Source organism: Eptesicus fuscus, chromosome 19, assembly GCF_027574615.1.
Source record: "Eptesicus fuscus isolate TK198812 chromosome 19, DD_ASM_mEF_20220401, whole genome shotgun sequence".
Classification (NCBI taxonomy): Eukaryota; Metazoa; Chordata; class Mammalia; order Chiroptera; family Vespertilionidae; genus Eptesicus; species Eptesicus fuscus.
Window position 1 is genome coordinate 39758302 of NC_072491.1, and position 20214 is coordinate 39778515.

The following is a 20214-nucleotide window of genomic DNA, read 5'->3' on the forward strand; positions in this document are numbered from 1 at the left end:
GAGGAGCCTCCTGCAGTAGTGGGATGAACTTGAGACTGAGAAAGGTTCAAGAGCAGTCCAAGTGCAGAGCAAGGACCCAAGCAGCTACGTCTGACTCACGGTGCCCTGCCCGTCTGAAAGGATGCCCGCGGGCTTGGCAATACTGGCTGTGTGTGCTGCTGTGCAGCCTACAAAGTACTTTGGCAGACGGTACCTTATTTCTTCATCACAGTGACCCAGCAGTGCAGATATTATCATCTCTATTTATAAAAACAAAACTGAGGCTCAGAAATTGAAATAACTCTCCCATACTTAGTAAGCTGTGACTCAAAACCTGGTATTCTGATTCCACGCCCGGGCTTTCTCCACTACGCCCACCTGCCTGCCCATTTTCAAGTTAGTATCTATTTGCTGTGTTTGGTCCCTGCTTTACCGCCTAGTACTGAAAATGCACAGCATCGCTGCTCTCAGACAAATCAAGGGAGAGAAGAAAAACTAGTACATCAGGGATACAGCTTATAACGGATAGCTGTAACAAGGACCTTAAATCATCAGGAAAGAATTGTCTATACTCACTGTTAGATATTTCCACCAAAATGATTAGATGTGGGTGACGACACATTAAGGGCTGAACCTCCCCATCTGCAAGATGAAGATGTAGGACTAGAGCTGTGCTTTCAAACTGGGGCCTCAACACGCACAGCCTGGGGCTTCTTAAAGGGTCAGAGGCACCTACTGGGTGGTCTGCCCGCCCCTTCTCTGGGCAGTGCCATGTGTCTGCTGTTGCTCCCTGTTCCACCAGCCAGAGCCCTGGCCCATGCAGGAGGAGCCACAGCCTTGCCTTCTGCACATAGATGGCCCAGTAACATGGCAGCCACAGTCAGCAGCCAGCACTATGCAAAGGGAATAGAGAAAGCCAGTCTGTAAACAAAGAGGAGACTTAAAAATAATAATAAAAGATAGAGAAATATACAAAGAAAACTGCCTGAATTCCCTGGATACCATTTTTCTTAAGACTTTCCTCTTGTTTGCTTAAGTCAGCTCCTGGTGAGTCCCACTACTTCACCAAAGAAACTAGAATTATTCAAGGTGGGGTGGGATGGGTAGGCACATAGGTAAGGTTTTAGGCTTGCCTTTCTTATTGTTAGGTTTTGTTATGGATTAAATTGTATCCTCCCCTCTCCCCCAAAGACATAGTTGAAGTCCTAATCCCAGTATCTGGGAATGTGACCTTATTTGGAAACGGTGTTTGCAGATGTAATCAAGTTAAGATGAGGTCACTAGGTTGCACCCTGGTCCAATATAACTAGTGTCCTCAGAAGAAGAGAAGGCATAGAGGAGAGAAGGCCATGTGACAAGGCCGAGACAGAAGTGCTGGGGCTGTTACTCGAGGAATGGCAAGGGCTGTTCGCACACCTTGGAAGCTAAGAAGCAAGGAAGGCTTGCCTTCGGGTTTCAGAGAGAGCCCTGCCCACACCCTGCCCTGGACGTCTAGCCTCCAGAACTAAGACAATACATGCCTGCTGTTTTATGCCCCCAGTCTATGGTATGTTGTTCTAGGAATCTGAAGAAACTAACGCAGGCTTCCAATAAGATGCTCCTGATTTTTAATAAAAGAAATAAAACCACTGGATTCTATAGTTTTACATGTAAATTACCTAAAAGTTTCACTTATATAAAATATCTCATTCATGGTGTAGCTAAAAAAAAAAAAATTAAGTCCTGGTTTCATTGATAATTTCCCAGTTAATTTGACATATGTATCAGACTTGTTATAACTAATTTTAGTAAATTCTGCTAAACGGTGTGCTTCTCTCTGTTAATGAAATAGATATTTAATTCTTCCATTTTGGTTAAAATCACTTTTCACTTTTAGAATGTCCAAGTATAGCAATAGGGTACATACATATTTTATTTAATGGTTTTTTTGCCAAACCCAGCATCCCAGCAAAGCTGCTCTTAGCATTTCAAATTTACCATAATTTAAAGGAGACATAACACAATGGAGCCCTACATATAATTACTCTGCAAAGCTCTCAAATATCACCACCTAAAATTTTTGTCATGAAAGTAAATTATCTATCTACCATGCATAATAACATGCTCCTTTTAGAGTATCAGGAACCTGATTTCCCTATAGCTGACAACATTATGACCAAACATAAGTAGTGTTGGTGCATGTAATACCTGGCACAGGTGTGATGGGTGCTTTTTAAATATTGACTGTAGACTTATAGATGACCAGGTAATTTTTTTTATCCACAACCACATTTTTCCAGAGACATTTCCAATAAAAGTGCATTAAAGTTATGTTGTACTTTTCAGTTTTCAAAGAACTTTAAAATACATGATCCCATTTAACCTACAAAATTGTAATTTTTAATAAGAGAAGGTAAACATTATTATCTCCAGTGTTTCAGTTAAGGAGGATGGTGCCTGGAAATCTGCCCGGGGTCTTATAACTAGTAAATGTTAAGTCAGGTCGTCTGCCTCTGAATCTAAAAAGTAGTTTTCAAGATACAACACTGCCTATCCAATTCAGACACAAGGTTTAGTTTTTTCCATGGTGTTGTGTTTTTAATATATTTTTATTGATATTTAAGAGGAAAGAAGAGGGAGAGAGAGATCGAAACATCAGTGATGAGAGAGAAGCATTGATCAGCTGCCTCCTGCACACCTCCTACTGGGGATCGAGCCCACAACCCAGGCACATGCTCTGACCAGGAATCAAAACGTGACTTCCTCGTTCATATGCCAAAGCTCCACCACTGAGCTATGCCAGCCAGGCTTCCATGGTGGGTTTTTTTAACTGCAAGCCTTACAGCCTCAAGAAAGGATATGGTGATTTATTTTTTAATTCACTTTTTTTTTCAAGGAGCTAGTACCGTGATCGGCAAACTGTGGCTCGCGAGCCACATGCGGCTCTTTGGCCCCTTGAGTGTGGCTCTTCCACAAAATACCACGGCCTGGGTGAGTCTATTTTGAAGAAGTGGCATTAGAAGAAGTTTAAGTTTAAAAAATTTGGCTCTCAAAAGAAATTTCAGTCGTTGTACTGTTGATATTTGGCCCTGTTGACTAATGAGTTTGCCGACCACTGAGCTAGTAGATGCTTTCCTTATCATGACATGATTTCTCTCTAGAAATCCTCATAAACTAAAGAAATGGAAAGATGCAGCCATAGCTTGGCTCTCTGATGTTTGTGCTTCAGAGTTGTTTACTGAGAGAGAGAGTGGTTTATGCTCATCCAATTGGGGACTCCTCAAGAGGCAACAGAGCAGTGGCCAGAACTGTGGCAGAAATGAGGCCGAGTCCCACAAACCCCCCTCCTCTCCTTTTTGTCCTCATCAGGGGAATCGAAGAGTGGACAAAACTTACAAAATCGCACAAGCTACTTCTTCCGAGATGTGGAAAACACACCAGCAGAACATTCCAGAATAAAAAAGGTGGGACTCCTGATTGAACGCCTTTGCCCAGTGCTGCGTCTATCCAGGATCAGAATGAGAAATGACTTCACCTCTGCCCATGGTCCTTTGTCACGTGAGACGCATCTCCAAAGCCCGGCTGGGGTCAAGAGGCTACACTGCAGGGATATTGTAGCTTCTGATGTTCAAATAATCAATTATTTCTCCTCCCTCAAGTGTCACGAGCCACCTCACAACTTCCAGCTACAGGTCTCACATAGCATGACTGCGCCAAGATTAAGAAAATGCACCCTTGTCTAAGGGACCCCTGCACTGTGGCCCCTCGCTGCCCACTGACATGCCAAGGGAACTCCTCTTGGCCTCTCCCACAGCGAGACGCCCTGGGCCCCCCAGCGGTCATGGCAGCTTGTTAGCCTCCTGTCTGGCCTAATAGGAAGAAATGAGGGCGTTTCACTGACTCCTCTCCTCTCTGGTCACATACATGTCTACCCATAGAGTAAAGAAAGAACCATGTCAAGTTGAGAAAGGATCACTGTTTACAAAGGCAACAGACATTCACAAGAGTATACTGATAATCATACACGCAGAGATATGTCTTATAAACTGGCTTTGCATGCAAACCTACCAGAGAGCTTTTTTTGGTTTTTAAATACCATCTCTGGTGAGGAAACCAAAGGTCCTCCTTCTCACAGGAACAGGCTGAGGGAAGCAAGTATGCAGTCTTCCTATGAGCTACAGAGCGGAAGCAAGTACGAATTATAAATAATAAGGCTGAGGCAGTATTACGTTAATCGGATTTCAAGCTCCTCATTTTACATTTGCAGGAACCGAAGTCCCCAGACAAGTGCTTAGAATATATTTAATATTCTTTAAAAAGAACGTGCTATGCAATACTATTCAATAATAAAAATGAATAACCTACTGACACATGTTCCATAACGATGAGTCTCGCAGACCTAATGCTGCATGAAAAAGGCAGAGATAAAAGAGAACACATTCTGTGAGGATTCAATCTGTGTAAACTTTTCGAACAGGTGAAACCGATCAAAGATGGAAACCACTGGAACCGCGCTTGTCTCTGGGGTCGGGGACGGGTGTTAGGGAGGTACTGAGTGAGAAGGGGCATGAGAACTGGCTGGGGAGATGGAAATCCTAATTGTGATAGGTATGACCACTTGTCAGAAGGATACAGTTAAGACTGTGCCTTTCAATGTATGGGAAATTTATCTAAAAAATTATCCCGGTAGTGCTGAGGAGAGTGGGGGGGGGGTGTGTGAAGATGAAATGAGGATGGCAGAATGTTGATAATGTTGAAGCGGGGAGTGGGGGTCCCATATACTCTTGTGTTTATTCTGAGATGCTTTCTAAGAGAGCTTTTGAAAGATAAACATGAAGAGCAAGGGAAAGTTCTATTCATGTTTGGAAGTACGAGCGCTTCTGGAATTATTCTAGGTCTCCTTTCCATCCTTTATTTTCCTGAATTATCTTAACATTTTCTTCTACGTTCTAGGTCCTCTTCCCATCTTGAATCTGTATCCCCACCGTCCTAAGGAAAAGAGGAAACCCGAGAGAGAGCCAGAGGCAGTGAGCTTGGAGGAGCCCAGCCACGGCTCTGCACAGGGGCCTGCGTGCCTCCATGGTCCAGCAGGCAGGAACCAAATTGCAGGGTTCGCCCTTGAGAAAAACCCTCCCCAGTCTTGTGCCTCTGAGACAGTCAGGTACCCTTTAAGAACAAAACTGCTTCACTCTTCACGTGATGAAACGAAACCTCAAAATGACCTGTAATGAGATTGCTCACTGGACACGTCATTTCGTGATGATAGGCAAAAGTGAAATGAATCATTACATTCTGTTTGTTCATTTCAGTCTTAAATCATAGTTAATGTCTTAATTCTTCAATTAGAATTTGCATAATATAAAGTAGCAATAGAAATAGTATCAGCAACATTTATTTGCAGATACTGTCATCAATCTAAGTAGCAAAGTTACATAAGAGGGGGCAGTAGGGAGTAGTGATCAGTGAGTTTATTTTTCATTTATTTTATATGCACTACAAAAGTATTTTTAACATGATAATAAAATCAAATACCCTGGGCCCATAACGGGAGCTTAAAAGAACAAACAAACAAATTAGATGGGTTAAGTTCAGGGGCTTGGCCTGTTCAGGGTAAAAGTTGTGCTATACAGGATGATCTGGAAGTGTTCATTTGAATTACCTCACGAGATGACCGAGGAGATCCATAAAATACACTGTAATTGCATACAGTCTGACTGCAAAGTGCCGATATAGCACTTGACCCTTTGTTATTAAAATCCTCATCCATTAGCGGCTCCTGCTTACTGCCTAACACCAAGAGGTCTTGTAAGACACGCATTTACAGGAACCACAACAGCATTACTAAAGATCACACTTTGGGTCTGTAATAATTCCATTGTGAACAAGGCTGAGCTACGAAACCACAGGTCTAAGTGGTCAGAGCAAGTCACGTATGTCACCCCAAATACTGCTACGGAAATGTCCCAAGGAAACAGCCTCATTTACTGAAAGATGCTTTCCTAAAATTAATACCCGCTGACTTATTCAAGTTCTAAAGAACGGAAAGGTTATTCCTAAGATTACCTCTAATTGGGAATATTTGCTTATGAGGCAAATGTTTCTTCCTGATAGGAATCTGGGGGAAATTTTCTGAATCCTTTCTCTTCTGCTCACAAGAGAAACAAACAAAAGAAAACCTCAGAGACCTAGAGTATTCTTTCATGTAAAGCCACTCCTAGAGTTCATGAAATGGCAAAACTACCACACTAAACATTTGAAAGATACACACACACACACACACACACACACACACACACACACACACACGTATGTCTAAAACAAATACATATAAAACAACCCAAACTTAGATATTAACCCTTTGCACTCGCTTGCTTTTTTCTCGATTCCTTTATTCTAATGCTAACCGTGTCGAGTCACACTCGACATCCGAGTGCAAAAGGTTAATTTCAAGTCGTATGAGACAAATACATGTTCTCCCCGGGGCAGAGAAAACCGTAAGACTTTAAGTCACCTTATGCTTTTTGGTGTAATTAAGCAATTCTAAAGGTTGGTTGGCTTTTCCTTCTAGAACTCTACTTTTGATAACTGATGCCTCTAAGAAAGATATCAAGTAGGTCTGGCCGAGAAAATAGTGTACTCCTTAATTCATAACTTTTAAAATCATTAAAAATCGGTGCAGAGCTTTTGAGGAATTTCTAGACACTCAGGTTACAACAAAAATAGTCATTACGATTTTGAAAGTAATAACTCTTTCCTTAAGACTGACATTCTGTTTACTTACAGACGGTCCATTTATCCCCCGGGGGTCTTCCATCGAAGACTCCTTCTGAATTATAGATGGGCTATTAGCTACACACTTCTTCAAAGGGCCCCAGCACCCCTGCACCTGCGGGGAGAGAGCACCAAGCAGCCAAATTAATCGTGTGGCATGAAATGAAGAGCCCATCTTCCCATCTGCAGCTTTCCACTTACCAGCATGTATACACACGTCAAGAATGCTTACCTTCACGGAACGAATCTTTAAAATAAATATTACGGGCTCACTGTTTATCACAATTTACATGAGCCAAATGTGGCCAAATGATAGCTCACTGCGTCTGCTGTCAGCAGCTGCAGCCCAAGGAAATAACAGAATGGAGAGGCCCAGCTAGAGAGCTTTCCACACCCGTTAGTTTTGAGCCAACAGTGTGAGAGCTTTGTTTTTTTCCTTTTTTTTTTTTCCTTTTGAATTCAGTTTCTCCTCACTATCTATCAACGTCAATTGGACCACAATGCAAAGAGGAAATACTAACAAAGAAATATGACTGTCGTCTGAGCAGGGATAAAAGAGGGAAACCTAGAGTTGAGTGTTTTACCCTCAGGGCAAGGATATTACTCTGCTATTTCTTAGCAAGTTTACATTAAGTTGCAGTTTCACGGCTGATCAAGTCTAACCCGTCAGAGACTCAACACCTTCAAGAAGAATGAGGTTTGGGGTACTTCAAGACATGGACAATAAATGGAGTGTTTTGAAATATATTCTACATTTAGCTATCTTCCAGAAACAGAATATAGCCATCTTGCTGCCTATTCTCATTTCCTTTCAACATTAATTTTCAGGCTCAAGTTTAAATGAAGAACCCAAAAGAGACTTAGGTTTACTTACTTGGGCTTGGTAACTAAGACATGCCTCACATCAACTTCAAAGCAGATATTTAAATATACATGTAATTTTTTTAAAAAATAGGCATGATCTTGCCCTGGCTGGGTGGTTCAGTTGCTTGAAGCATCGTCTCCTACACCAAAAGGTTGCAGGTTTGATTCCTGGTCATGGCACATATTTAGGTTATTCGATCCTGGTCCGGGTACATATGGGAGATAACTAATCAATGTTTCTCTCTCACATCAATGTCTCTCTCTCTCCCTTTCTCTCTAAAAATCAATTTAAAAACAAGCAAACATATCCTTGGGTAAGGATTAAAACACACACCACGATCTTAATATCACCCAACATAAAATAACAGAATAGGGAATATGTGCTAGTTTGACACCAATATCACTTTTTGTAAATGTACTTGAACTTCTGCATGTTAGCATGGTAGGTAAACCACTGTAGTGGAAATCAAGCGATCTGAATTCAGGTTCTGACTCTGCCACTAACTAGCTGAATGACCTCAGGTAAATAATTTAGACTCTCTACGCCTCAGTTTTATTATCTGCAAAATGGAAGATTTCTACTAGATGATGTCATACAGGTTTACATTTTAGATTTATAATTTAAGGAATGTATGTATTGAAATGCATAATTTTCAGGTAAAATGTTCCAAGCTTGGACCATTTGGGATGTAATTTTGAAATGCTGGACCAGTTTCTCACTTATGATTATTTTGTTCACAATGATCGATGCTGGAAAACTTGTGCCTTATCCACTGTCAGCACAAAGGTGACGCTTTTTGGGCAATATAAGACTCACAAATACCTAGACCCCTAAAATTTGGAGAACCTTATTAAAGCACAGTGTTCTTGTAATTTTAACCAGAAATTATTTTATGATTCCAGGTAAGGAGTCAACAAAGAGCATATGAATGTATTTATGATCTGCTAAACTGAGGGGAAAAAATATAGCACTCTCTTTTGAATTATGCAAAATTTCAGGACTGAGTCTTAAAATCCACCAGCATTGGTTGGAGAGGATTCACTGCATAATTAGGGCAGAGATATTTCAGAAACTAGACTTTTTTTCATTGCTTAAGTGACTCTCTGGAGACACGTTAACTTTTCCAGGCGATAAGGTAGCATTTTAAAATAATGATAATAATCCCGCCTCACATTGGTAAAATGCTTCACAGTTTACAAAGTGCTTTCACATAAATTTCCCACAGTGCACCTCTATGTGGGGACAGAGGCCAGTCTCATGCCTCACAGAAGGGAGCAGGCCCAAGACAAAGCCCCCTCTTGATTTCCCCTAAATTCCCATCCTCTCTGTACCTGTCCCGGGAACATGTTTCAATCAAAATCTGTATATTTGATATTCCAGGATTATTTCCCATGTGTTTCTTTTCCATCTTCCCATATTGAACTTACTGAACAGTTTAAGGTATTAAGAATGGTCAAGTTACATGAGCATGAAAGGTATTTCATTTGTAATTTTATTTCTTCTGAAGATGAAACTATTCTGTACTAAATGCTGTGTTTGTTATTGTTTCCTGGGCTAAAAAGCGAAGACTGAGATTATTTAAGAGTGGAACGAGTCAGCATTCATCTACTTCAGGTAGATGTCTCCGCTAAGAAAGATTCCCACTCAAAAAATAAAAAAATCACGGAGAGCCGTGGCCTTTATTTACAAAGCCTCCCCTGCTTGCTAAATCAACATAGTTGTTTCCAGATTTCTACATGTCAATCCAAACCATGCAATCTATGCCATGACTGGGTCTACTGCTATTTAGGAGCCTGGCTCTGGTAAATCCTTAATTCCCTTGCTGGACTTGATCTCTCTCTCATGGTTTATAAATCAGCCTGGCCCCATTATAGCACTTATCTAATGGACTGTAATTATTTCTCTACCTGTCGCCCCCACTAGACTGGAGCTCCATGAGGGTGAGGACCATGCCTTACTTTCTTGTTCCAGTCACATATGACACTCATTAAATATCCTGAATGAATGAATGAATGAATGTTATTGATACATGGCAATTTTTGAATATATGTCAATGCTGAGCTAGAATTAGGTGGGCAGTTAAATGATGGTGCTATCATTCAATCGACTTAAAAATATGCATCAAATTTGGGGTCCTGATAATTAGTTTCAAGTACCCTAAGAAACAGACTCAAGCAAAAATGAGTTATTTGTTTCATATCTACCTACCTCCCTACTTACTTACCTACCTTACACACATAGGGAGTAGCTAGTTATGACACTATATAGAATTACACATAAACACATATCAGGTCCTTACAGGTAATCTTCACAGAGACTTAAGCCAAGGATCGTTTCTAGAAGGAAGGAGTAAAAGGATGTCCAAGGAGGCTAGTCAAGGTATAGGATGGGAAAGGGAGGTGCACACTGATGGAAGGATCAGTGGGATGAGATTTGTTTGGGGAAAGCTGTGCAGCAGTAGAGGCAGGTGTCTTGGTATAAGAAGTGTCCCTACAAGACAGGCACCAAGAGTCTGGTGGTGGTTATGCACTCACGTGTCCATCCCCAACATTTGCTCTTGTCAAAGCACAGAATTAAGTCAATCACCCACGTGTGCATTTACTACAAAAAGCCAAATTCTTCTTTACCCACCCCTGACTCCATTGCTAGGGTACACTCTTGGAGCTGTACACAATGGAAGGCTTCCCTTTCACTAGCCACTGAAGTGTAAGGTTCCCTAATGAAGAGACAAGGGACTAAGAGATGTCCTGGGGCTCTGCTGGCCAAGTTCAATATTCCAGAGCCTGTTATTGACTAATAGGAAGAAAAAAATCAACTGATTTTTATTTTTATTTTGAACAAAATAGTGAAACAATACAAATGCACAGCTGGGCATATACCGAAGTACATCCCAACTCTCCATACTTGCTAGCTGCATGTGGACACCTGAAGACTCTCTCCAAGGGCAGAGAGTGGTGAGCAGCCCCTTCCAAGGCCATTGCAGCCCCTGAGTAACAGGGTAGGGGCACCCACAGCTTGAGGTGGCGGAGCCCCTGACTTGCATTAGCATCCCCTCACCAGATGCTAGCCTAGGCATCTAGTGCTTAGTGGAACCAGGCAGGTGGCAGAAGAGACTGTGGGAGGCCTCCTGGGCAAGGAAGAAACAAGGGGTACTGGCCTGCTTGAGTTGGTCTATTCGACACTTGAGGGAACTATGCCTTCTTCAGTCCCAATCCCCTGGCCTGTGGATGAAACACCACTGAAAAGCTAACCTCATTAGGTGAACTTACCCAACACAGGATTAATGGGAACCTTAGGAATTTCCTTTATATTTGCCAATCTTGGAGGAGTGGGGTAGAAAGCGGCTGAAATTAGAATGCACATAACTAGCAACTAAAGAATGGCAAGTAAATATTAGATATATACAGTGATAAGGCAGAAGGCATCAAATTGAGACTACAATCTGACAATTACATAAAACCCCCTTTGGGGGCTCAGTGGAATTGTGAAATTGGGCCCCTGATGGTGACATAATAATTATACCTACAGAATTTAGTGATGCATAATTTGGAAGTGATACTTTATACCCTTTTGTAACCGATAAGTCTGCTAATTTTTAAAATAGGGAATAGTTCTAAATACAGAAACTTTAATGCATGTGAGACAAAAATATCTATTCTGTGCTTCCTTTTTTTAAAAAAATAGTATGGAGGAGCTCTAAACCTAAAGTTTTCCAGGTTCAGTAAAATCCATAATCACTCCACATAGATACTTCCTACTCTTTTCCACCCGTCAGCCAATGCTAGGCAGTTGCTTAAAAAAAAAAAAATCAGTATCACCTCATTTCACAGTAAACATTTCCTTGCTTTCACTTTAGTTCTGCCTCATCGCGAACATCCTGGTTATGGTCAGAACAAAAGATTGGGAAAAGGGAAGTTGGAAGAAGTGTGTAAGTTACTTGAGGCTTGAAATGGATAGAGAAAGGATCTAGACAGGCAGGCTATGGGGACAGACTTTCTAAATTAAAGACGAATAAGGTGGGCATGGTGGTGGGGACTACTGTGACTGGGAAGAAAATAATATTTTGTTAATTGTATACATCATGTATATTATCATTTTTCGTGCTGATTTTGAAAAATGGCTTATATTTTCAATGACACATAAATCATCTCTAATGACCCAGAGACCCATCAGACACTGTTAATAACTTGTGGCTCCGTGGATGAAAGAGTGTTTTCATTGCAACACACCATCACTTTAATCTTTGCCTTCTCACCAAGTGTTGAGTTTTCTAACATTCCTGAGAAGCAGAAGGAAACTAGTGGTGGAACACTGCTTTATGAAAAGAAAGGGGCTATTCTTAAGTATGTCCCCAGAAGACTACAACTACAGATTGAATAAACATATCAAATCAAGGGGGCTTTAAGAAAATTTACAAACAGAAGTCTGCAGTGAAGTGAACCTTTGGATAAATCACCTCCAGAGGTCTGCCCAGCTCAACTACTCCTCGGCTCCAGAAGCCACAAGATGCTAGTTTCACTGTCCCCTCCTCCTTGCTTTCTTCGCGTGCCTAAGAAATGTGCTTAGATGAAGGAAAACAGAGATCGGGCATAATCAGGTAAGTCAGATTCAGAAACCAGATGATCACTGCTCTTTCAAATTGTTGAGGAACACATCCCAACCACGGGTGTCATACATGAAAAACAAGCTCAGCTCTTCACTGGTTTCTACACAAATAAATGTCTATACCATTTTGTTTTTATAGCTTTCCCACTGTTTTAAAGTTTTAAGTATGAGGTCTGTTTCTTCTTTTTAAAACTTCTAAATAATCTGACCAGATTTATTTGAAATTTTTAAGTATGAAGCTTGTGTATGCTTTATAAAACTTCAGAATAAATGTGACCAGTTCTGTTTCCACCATGTGTGACTTCCTTCTATACAGGCAAAGAATGGAAGGCCAGGGGTCAATCAAATGAGTTGACACTAATTAGGAAAACAGTGACATGTCCTTATTCAGTAACTATAGTTGAATTCAGACTATGCTTCCAAGAGCATGAGACCCACACATTATTTCAATGTAGCACTTACTACACAAGCAATATTAAGAAAACCTTAAATACACACATAATCCCATAAAGTCAACTTGTCTTCGTGCATGCACAATTTCACATAACTGTAATCACTGTGAATTTTCATGTTTGTGTTTTTCCAGTTTCTCTGAATATTGTGCCATGAGCATTTGTCATTTTTAATGCCCGTGTAATATTCCATCGGGGAGATATTTCTATAGATAAGGCATGTGAGGTGATGTGTTTTGTTTTTTTTTACTCTTTCACTATAGCACATGACACTTCATCTTCATTCATCAGATTTTTTTTTCATTATTTCTTTAAGAATAAATCCCAAAGAGTATAATTAAAGGATCAAAAGGTATGATAGTTGAAAAAACAGTAGCTTTCCTGCCCGGCTGGGTCATAGTTCAATTCCCAGTCAGGGCACATGCTTGTGGACTCGGTCCCCAAGTGTTCAGGAGGCAGCTGATCAATGATCCTCTCTCATCATTGATGTTTCTGTCTCTCTCTTCCTCTCTGAAATCAATAATTATATTACTATAAAAAGAGAAAGAAAAATAAAATAGGAATAGCAAAGTGAGGTCAAATTCACTTATTCAGATTTCCCTTACTTATAACACTGGCCCTGGTAGAAGGATGAAACACAGAAGTCACATTTTAAAAATGTTCAAATTAAATTGCTACACAGAAACCTGTAGTCTTTACAGCATTCCTGAATCTCCCTATGCTACAGGTTACCAAATTTTTATATTCCTGGTAAACTTCTGAACACTAAAAACTATGGCTGGACATTTGAAAGCCTTAACTGAATCATTGGTGGGGACGATCATGGTGCTGGTAAACGTATACATGGTTATCACACACTTGACTTGCTCTTATCTGCTCTCAAGGACTCAAGAAAAACAGCCAAAATGCATTCCAGTAAACATGGGATCTTTTATCCTGAACACTTCATGTCACAGGACTCGGTACTCGGTCGGTTGAGTCTGACAGCCATTGTCTTAAAATATTCAAGCGCAGAAAAAGTCAATGTTGCCCAGTGGCTCTGACTGGTGGCATGCCCACAATGGATTTGAGGAACAGCGGTGTGCTGTAGCACACTGCTTGAGAACCACAGACCTATAAATCGCATATGTAATGAGGCAATTCAGACATCTGAGAGAAAATAATCTAAAGCATAATCACACATGGTAAAGTTATCTCATATTTCACCAGGCTGGTGCATTAATTCTGCTGCATCTACTGAATTTAGGGCATTGCTAGTCCCTCCACAGATGTGGTCAGATACAATGAGTCACAGAAATACATTCTCATCCCACTAAAACTACAGTTTCAGTTTTAGAATAACTTTTGCTCTAGAACGACGGGTAACAAACTAAAGGGGTTCCATTCAATGGTTATGTTTGCTATGATGCAAATTAAGTATATGACTATAACCAACTGATGGATTTTCTTACTATATTCAAAAGAAAAAGTTGGGATATGAACTACCTACTTCTTTACTTCTGCCTAGAAAGATCTACCAGTAAATACCTCTTAAGGTGTTAAAAATACACCACAAAACCCATTCACAGGGATGAAGCAGAAGAGTGGTTGCCTGGACCCAGGCTGGGGTGGGGGTGGAGGGTGTTGGACTGCAGAGGGGCATAGGGAACTTCTGGGGGAGGGGGGGCGCGTTAGAAGTAATCTATATCTTGATGGTAGTGGTTACATGGACCTATGTAATTGTCAAAATTCAGTGATGCATACACTTAATAACATTTTTTTTTTAATGTGCCACAACTCACATTTCCTACCAGTTGTCCACGTCTTTTTCCAGGACAGTCAAGAAAGCAACAACCCGTTTTGTCGGTGGCTGCCCTCTTCGTTGGGAATAACAGTCCTTGCCCCTCCAAACCGAACACGATGCCAGTGCTGACCTTTGTCTAGGTGTCCATCCGCCAACACTCCTCTCTAATGCAGGTGACATTCCTTCCTGCTTGAGTGAATGATACGGGTGCAACAACCAATAATGTTCCTGGTTTAGGTATAGGAGTAAAGAAGAGGCTGAAGAACACACTCTTGGTTCAGAGGTAAAGCATAAACAGTATATACTGTTCTTTAATAGGAAGATTCCGTTGGAATGGTGATCACTGATATAATGCTAAAGGCTTTAATTTTTAAGGACTTGAATCAGAATGGTGAATGGAAGTTTGGTTTTCAGTAACACCCTGGTCAAATTGTTGAGTGGGAAGAGATCAACCAAAGAACTTGTATGCAGGCATGCATAACCCATGGACACAGGCAACAGGGTGGTGAAGGCCTGGGGTGGGGGTGGGGTGGGGTGGGGAGCAGGCTAGGAGGCGTTCATGGGGGAAAAAAGGGAGACATATGTAATACTTTCAACAATAAAGACTTAAAATAAAATAAAAACTCAGAAAGTTCCTGGTCTGTGCCTAGCCCACAATATGCTCAGCTGTCCAAAAATTTAAAAGCAGTTTCACTTATCAAAATAAGGTGAAAACATATTTCTTAGACTCTTATGCTGTTTCTTTTTGTTTATTTGTTTTTGCTACTAAAATTCAAAGGCAATTTTAACCACGGATGTAGGCATAGACTTCAATGTCCAGCTCAATGGTAACATATTTATTTGGAACAGGGGATCTAAGTTCCTCATTAGACCTCAGGATTAATGCTATTTCATGTGCCAGTTTAGGCGGACCTAGAGAGTGAATGCTTCCCTGCTCTACTCCAACACCCCTCCCTCCCTCATCCTTGACAATTCCAACTAAAGTTTAGCAAAGCAGTTTCATTTCCTGGATGCTGACTCTTTTCGTTGGTTCTTGACAAGAGTCAGGGTGACTTGATGAAATAAGACTGTAGGTCTGCAGTCTCTAAGGTCAAAACATGGAAAATAAAGTCAGTAATGGGGAAAGCATTAAGCTGTCAGAAAAGAGGCACTGAGTCAGGGTTTCTTGGAATTTCACTCTTTCCTTAAAATCAAAGGCCAGCTGACACTAGTGCAAAACTAGAAGAGTTTAAGAAATCTGTCTCCCTTCAGTTCAATGAGAAAACAGTTCATGGGTGATGTAATGTGACAGGAACATATAAGGCATGGGATGTTGTGACTGGCCCACAGGTGGAAGTTATGGAATCCAAATTTCCAGAGCAGGAATCTCCCCAAACATCCTTGACAGATAGCCAACCTGCTTCGGCATGAACACCTCTGGGGATGGAAATTCACCAGCTTGGCAAGCCACCTGGACCATGGCTGGTTAAAACCTTTAGGAAGTTTTTCCTTATACGGAGCTGAAATAGATACATCTTCTCTAGGTTCAATTTCTCTTCTGCACCAACACAAACACATTTCAATATCCTCCTATACAAAATTGTCCTTGAAATATTTAATATTATGATGTTATCCCCTTAGAGCTCTCCTTCCTAGGTCCAAAATATCTTCTAAAAACCAAGTTCTTAACTTTCTGATGTCCCTCCAAAGGACATGTCTTTTGCTCAGTGCTCAGTTGGATCCAAACACCACTGGCAGCTACTGAGCTTAGGGACATTCAAACCCTTCTGCAAATGACCTGTTTTCAAGTCACAGTCCCTCTGATCTCTGTTTGAGGAATTGATTCCGCCCTATGAAATTCTCATTTTGTGAGTTTCTGTCCATCAGTCTAGCTCGCTCATATTTTCTCTGACTCATTCTGTAAGCCAATGATTGAGATGTCCAGCTTTATGTAATACACCAACCTAAAAGCCATTATTTTAGCTTTCTTCTCTCAAGTCACTGATATAAATGATAAAGAGGAAAAAGCCAAAAACAGAGCTAGTCTAATGAGTCAAAGGGTAAAGAAAAAGACTACTGAAGACAGGGTAGGAGAATAGGAACTGAAGTTGGTAACTCTGGCACTTATCAACTCTGTAATCCTGGAAAAATTAATTACCTTTCTCTGAGCCTACTTCTTCATCTATACAATGACATTAATACCATCCAGTAGGATAGAGCTGATTGAAAATATGTCCTACATATAGTATATGTCCAATAAATGTGTGTTGAGCAAATGATAAGAATTCTGTAAAGGATGAAAGGTTATAAAAAATATAATGCAATTAATAATTAATTGTCTCTATTTTTTACATCCAAAAAGTATCATGTAAGTCAATTGCTTAAGGACAATCTTAGAAGCTTCATTTCAGATTACTACAATAACAATTAGTAAAACAATATTGTTATTATAGTGCTTCTAATTACCTTGTAACTTTTTAAAAATAATTTTTTTAAATATATATTTTTTATTGATTTCAGAGAGGAATGGAGAGGGAGAGAGAGATAGAAACATCAATGGTGATCGGCTGCCTCCTGCACACCCCACACGGGGATTGAGCCCGCAACTCAGCCATGTGCCCTGACTGGGAATTGAACTATGACCTCCTGGTTCATAGGTCAATGCTCAACCACTCAGCAACACTGGCCGGGCACCTTTTGACTTTCTTATAGGCTAAATAATCCCACTAATAGATTTTTTTGATAGTTCCTATTTTGTAATTGATCTTAATTAGCACGTTTCCCTGCCTTCTCTCTAAGGCATCCATACGTTCCAAGATGTGAAACGTAGATTTTGCTCTCCCCCAAGTAGGGAACCATTCTGATTTGGTCTCATTTGTTCTGACATCCGAGCCTTTTCCCATCTGGCTCTAGCTACCACCTCTGCACATCCCGGTCCTCTCCTGCTCACCTGCAATGATGACAACCTACTTCCAGGGCCCCTGGTGCCAACTCCCCTGAGCCTGGAGGAGACATCTTCCACGCAGACTCCTTCCTGCACAGCCTCCCAGGCTCCTCTGGTCCTGTCCTCCAGCAAGCCTTGCACACCTGTGTTTTCCCCATCAGAGCACTAGTCACATTAGGTCACAATGTTCCAGGAGCTGCTCCTTCAGGGCAGAACCCATTTTTATCCTTGTTACAAGATGCTTGGGCCATGGCCTGTTTCCCAGGGTGGGCTGGATGAACAGCCCAGAGCTAGAGGAGACACAGGGCAGTTAGGGCATTAGGGTCTCTGGACGGGATGGAAGGGTGCCTTCCGTATGTGGACACCCTGCTCCTACCTTATTCCTGCGGGGAGCACTCAGAGCTGGGATCCTCTGTGCTGAGCAGACACTTGACACTGATTCTTTTACATATCAATTCACATTTCTTGAAAGGTCTGAGTGCTCCTCCCACCCAAATTCTTTTCAAGAAGCCTTGAGTTAGCCTTAGTTACCCACTTAGCATTAGTCAGTCTGGCTACCAGAACAAAAAAGTTGGGAGGGTCTTCATTAACACAAAGAAGACAATAAACAAAACAAAACGGTTTCTACTGTATGCAGCATTCTCCCCACCCCCTAACCTCACCAAAGGTAAAAACAAAGATCCAGTTTATTTTGTACTGCTTCCCTGATTATTCATAGAAATAACAATGCCTCGACCTGCTTGACCCCTCCTACCCAGCCGCTACTTCTTTTAGCCGCCCTCTTTGACTTCCACCAACCGAACCACTTTGACCTTAGGCAGGAAATCGGGGTGGCTGGAAAGTGCTACATATAGTATCTGCTCGCCCCCCCCCGCCCCCCCGCCCCCCCTGCCCCCCCAGGAGCTTCCCAGTGCTGGTCTTGGCGCGCAAGCACACGTCCAAGACCGCAATCACAACATCGAATAAGGTCAAGATGACCTCCCCTCCGTGCCCCGACGTCCCAATCAGTCACCACTTCCCCACAGGAAAACAAACGGGTCCCCTGCACGTGCAGCGCCCTCAGCCTGCCAGGCCAGGGGGCACCGCCGGCGGGTCCCCGCCGCTGGCCCCGACGGGGTCCCCTTGCGGCGCGCGCCCACGGCGCCCATGCAGGCGCCCATCCAGGTGGCTCTGCGTACCTGGCGGCGGCGCCCTCCGGAGCGGGAGGCCTCCGAGGCGCAGCGGGCCGGGCTGCGGGTGGGCGCGATCGCTCCGGGGTCGGCCCGCGGCAGCTGCGCCCCCTCCGCGGCCGCCGGGGCTCCGATCACCGCCCTCCCGCCCGGGTGGGGCTGCGGCGTCAGCGGCCCGGGCTCGGGGCCCTGCCTCGGAGCCAAAGGGTCAGATTGGGTTTCACAACAAAGTCTCCTCGTCACCGCAATCCGACCGAAGGCCCACGCCGCCCGCAGCCCGGGCGGGGCGGGAGCTCGGCCGGGACGAAGGTGGCGAGAGAGGCTCGCCCGCCCCGGGGAGGGTGGCGGGCGACCGGGCCCGGCAGCTGGACGCACGGGTGTCCCCACTGGGCGACGCGGGGCTGAGGAACCGGTTCTTCCAAAAACAAACGGAAAATGGGTAACGGCCAGGGCAGCGCTAAGAGAGGGGGTCTGTCTCAGGGTTTAGGGCGAAGACGGCTCTGGCTTCCAGAAATGCGAGCCTGCAGCGGCGTTTGTTTCTTTCTTTCTTTCTTAAATGCGTCCTTGCCTCCGGGTTGAGGGTTGAGGGGCGCCCTTCACGTGGCTCTGAGAGCACCAGGGCCTTCTCCCCAGGACCCCCTTCCCGGACCCCGGGCCCCAGCCTCTCTCCCCGGGCTCCTCTGCGCAGAGCTGAGCTCCCCCAGCCGCCCAGGCCCCGCGGGGTGCCTGGGATCCCTGGGCCGTGCTGAAACCGGAGGGAGCCTGGGGGTTTGCTCGGTTAACTGCCAAGCTAGGTGCGCAGGAGGTGAAGTGACGGGGTGATTTTTTTTTTTTTTCTGGTGGGGTGGAGAATATAAAGGAATAAGCAACCAGACTGAAATGTATTAAAACAACCAGGATTCAAATATTTTATAAGTGGTTTAAAGCTATGTTATCCAACTTCTTATATTTAGAGAAACTGAGGCAAAGAGGGGTAAATGGGTTACACAAAATCGTACAAGTAAGCTGGGATTAAATGTCATGTATCCTTTCTAATAGTTTTTTTTTTTTTTTTTTTAATGTTTGCCTTTCTTTGCACCCGGGAACCCCTTTGGGAGGGTAGGGGAAAGTTTCTGTAACCCCCAGGTCCCTCTGCATCTGACTTAATGGGGTCTAGAGAGAATCTTGATTTGGCCTGGGAAGTATTTCAGCATTGGACCAAGCTTCCATTACAGGCCAGTAATCTGAGCTGCCCCTTCTTTAGGAACTTCCTCTTACTCGATTTAGGGAATCCAATCACAAGCAGTGACAGATATGCAAATACCTTGATGATTTGCTCTTATAAGGACTCATCACTTCTCAGTGAGCATTCAAAAAGTTTCACTTGTCTCCCCGCTCTCCAATGAAACCCTGTCCCCACCCCCTCTCACTTAGTCACCTCGAATGAGATAATGTAAGCAAAAGGGCCTCAGAGAGTATAAAGCACGGCATGAATATGGCTATTATCCTATACGCCCTTTCAAAATGGGCCAGATTCACACGCCTTACTGTGGTCTCTATCAGTCATCAAGTATCTGTGGATTTGTGCTAGACACCACGAAGTCAGAGTCAGAACAATGAGACCTAATCCTTCACCTTCAAAGACCACCGATTATAGATTTGGCGATACTAGTAAGACCAGTACACAGGAAACAGGCAGAAATCTACAC

The 20214-nt window shown here is 42.8% G+C and overlaps 1 protein-coding gene across 1 annotated transcript in view; it reads right to left on the reverse strand.

Annotated features, from left to right (window-relative positions):
- EYA1 (EYA transcriptional coactivator and phosphatase 1) overlaps positions 1 to 18586 on the reverse strand; it is a 297411-nt gene extending 278825 nt beyond the window's left edge. The window contains exons 1-2 of the mRNA XM_008150342.3: positions 18536 to 18586; positions 6740 to 6844 (exon numbers count right to left, since the gene is read on the reverse strand). Coding sequence (XP_008148564.2) covers positions 6740 to 6772 — 33 coding nt within the window. The 5' untranslated portion in view covers positions 6773 to 6844; positions 18536 to 18586. The remainder of the gene's footprint in view (positions 1 to 6739; positions 6845 to 18535) is intronic.
- Positions 18587 to 20214: the final 1628 nt, after the last annotated feature.